Source organism: Ceratina calcarata, unplaced genomic scaffold (assembly GCF_001652005.2).
Source record: "Ceratina calcarata isolate Rehan_Ccalc_2016 unplaced genomic scaffold, ASM165200v1 scaffold570.2, whole genome shotgun sequence".
Taxonomy (NCBI): Eukaryota; Metazoa; Arthropoda; class Insecta; order Hymenoptera; family Apidae; genus Ceratina; species Ceratina calcarata.
This window is the reverse complement of record NW_017176906.1, coordinates 1,481-2,319: the sequence shown is the minus strand read 5'-3', so window position 1 is coordinate 2,319 and position 839 is coordinate 1,481. Positions and strand designations below refer to the sequence as shown.

The following is an 839-nucleotide window of genomic DNA, read 5'->3' as shown; positions in this document are numbered from 1 at the left end:
ATAATTTTGTATAATAATTAATGTATGACTTTAAGACGTAATATTTAATAACTCTTAGAACAATTTAAGTTTTTCGTCACTGTTTTTATTTAAGGACTCGCCTTGAGGCCAGTAGCTTCCCTAAGAGGATTGCCTCAGTGATTGTTTTCTGGGAAAACTTTGGTCCATGGTTGTTATCCTCGGTACCGGAAATGAATATTCCTTTGTGACAAAGCCTATTTACTAACGATTCATATCGAAACAAGAAGATAGCCACTCGTGGCTGACCAGGAACCATCCGGTGCTCCTTCTATTTCTGGCTTTATTTCGCCCCGTTATTCCTACGTCGCAGAACGCTCGTTACAACAGTGTCCCGAATAAATGATTCACAAAGCGGAATAGAGAGACGCGTCTGTCCAAACAAGAATTTATAAACAAAAACCTGTGATCTATATTGTCACGGTATTGTCGACATAAAATTGAATTTCTGAATAAAATCCTTCGAACAATGCGAGTGTATCCTGCATGTTTACGAGGAATACATGAAATATACATGGCGTGGGTAACCGATGCGTAGAATTTTTCAGAATAACGTACAGGTAACTGCGTCCCGTCAAACGTATCATGCAAAATGGGAGAATAAATTATTTACTCACGTATGTGTCCATGCTTGTCTCACGACTCCGATACTGAATTTTTAATTCCTGTAACAGTAATTTCATTTTCTGTTTAATAAGATTGATAAGATAGATCTGTTTCTTACTTAAATGCTACTCACTCACAATCAGTATTATTTATAATTCAACAATTGACATAACAGGTAGAAGAATCACTGAACATTGCATTTTTAAATGTCACTC

General features: G+C 36.4%; 1 protein-coding gene across 1 annotated transcript in view; it reads right to left on the bottom strand.

Annotated features, from left to right (window-relative positions):
• Window positions 1–839, bottom strand: part of LOC108629533 (parathyroid hormone/parathyroid hormone-related peptide receptor) — a 34,328-nt gene that overhangs the window by 32,364 nt on the left and 1,125 nt on the right. Inside the window, 1 exon segment of the mRNA XM_026817371.1 lies at window positions 636–683. Coding sequence (XP_026673172.1) covers window positions 636–647 — 12 coding nt within the window. The 5' untranslated portion in view covers window positions 648–683.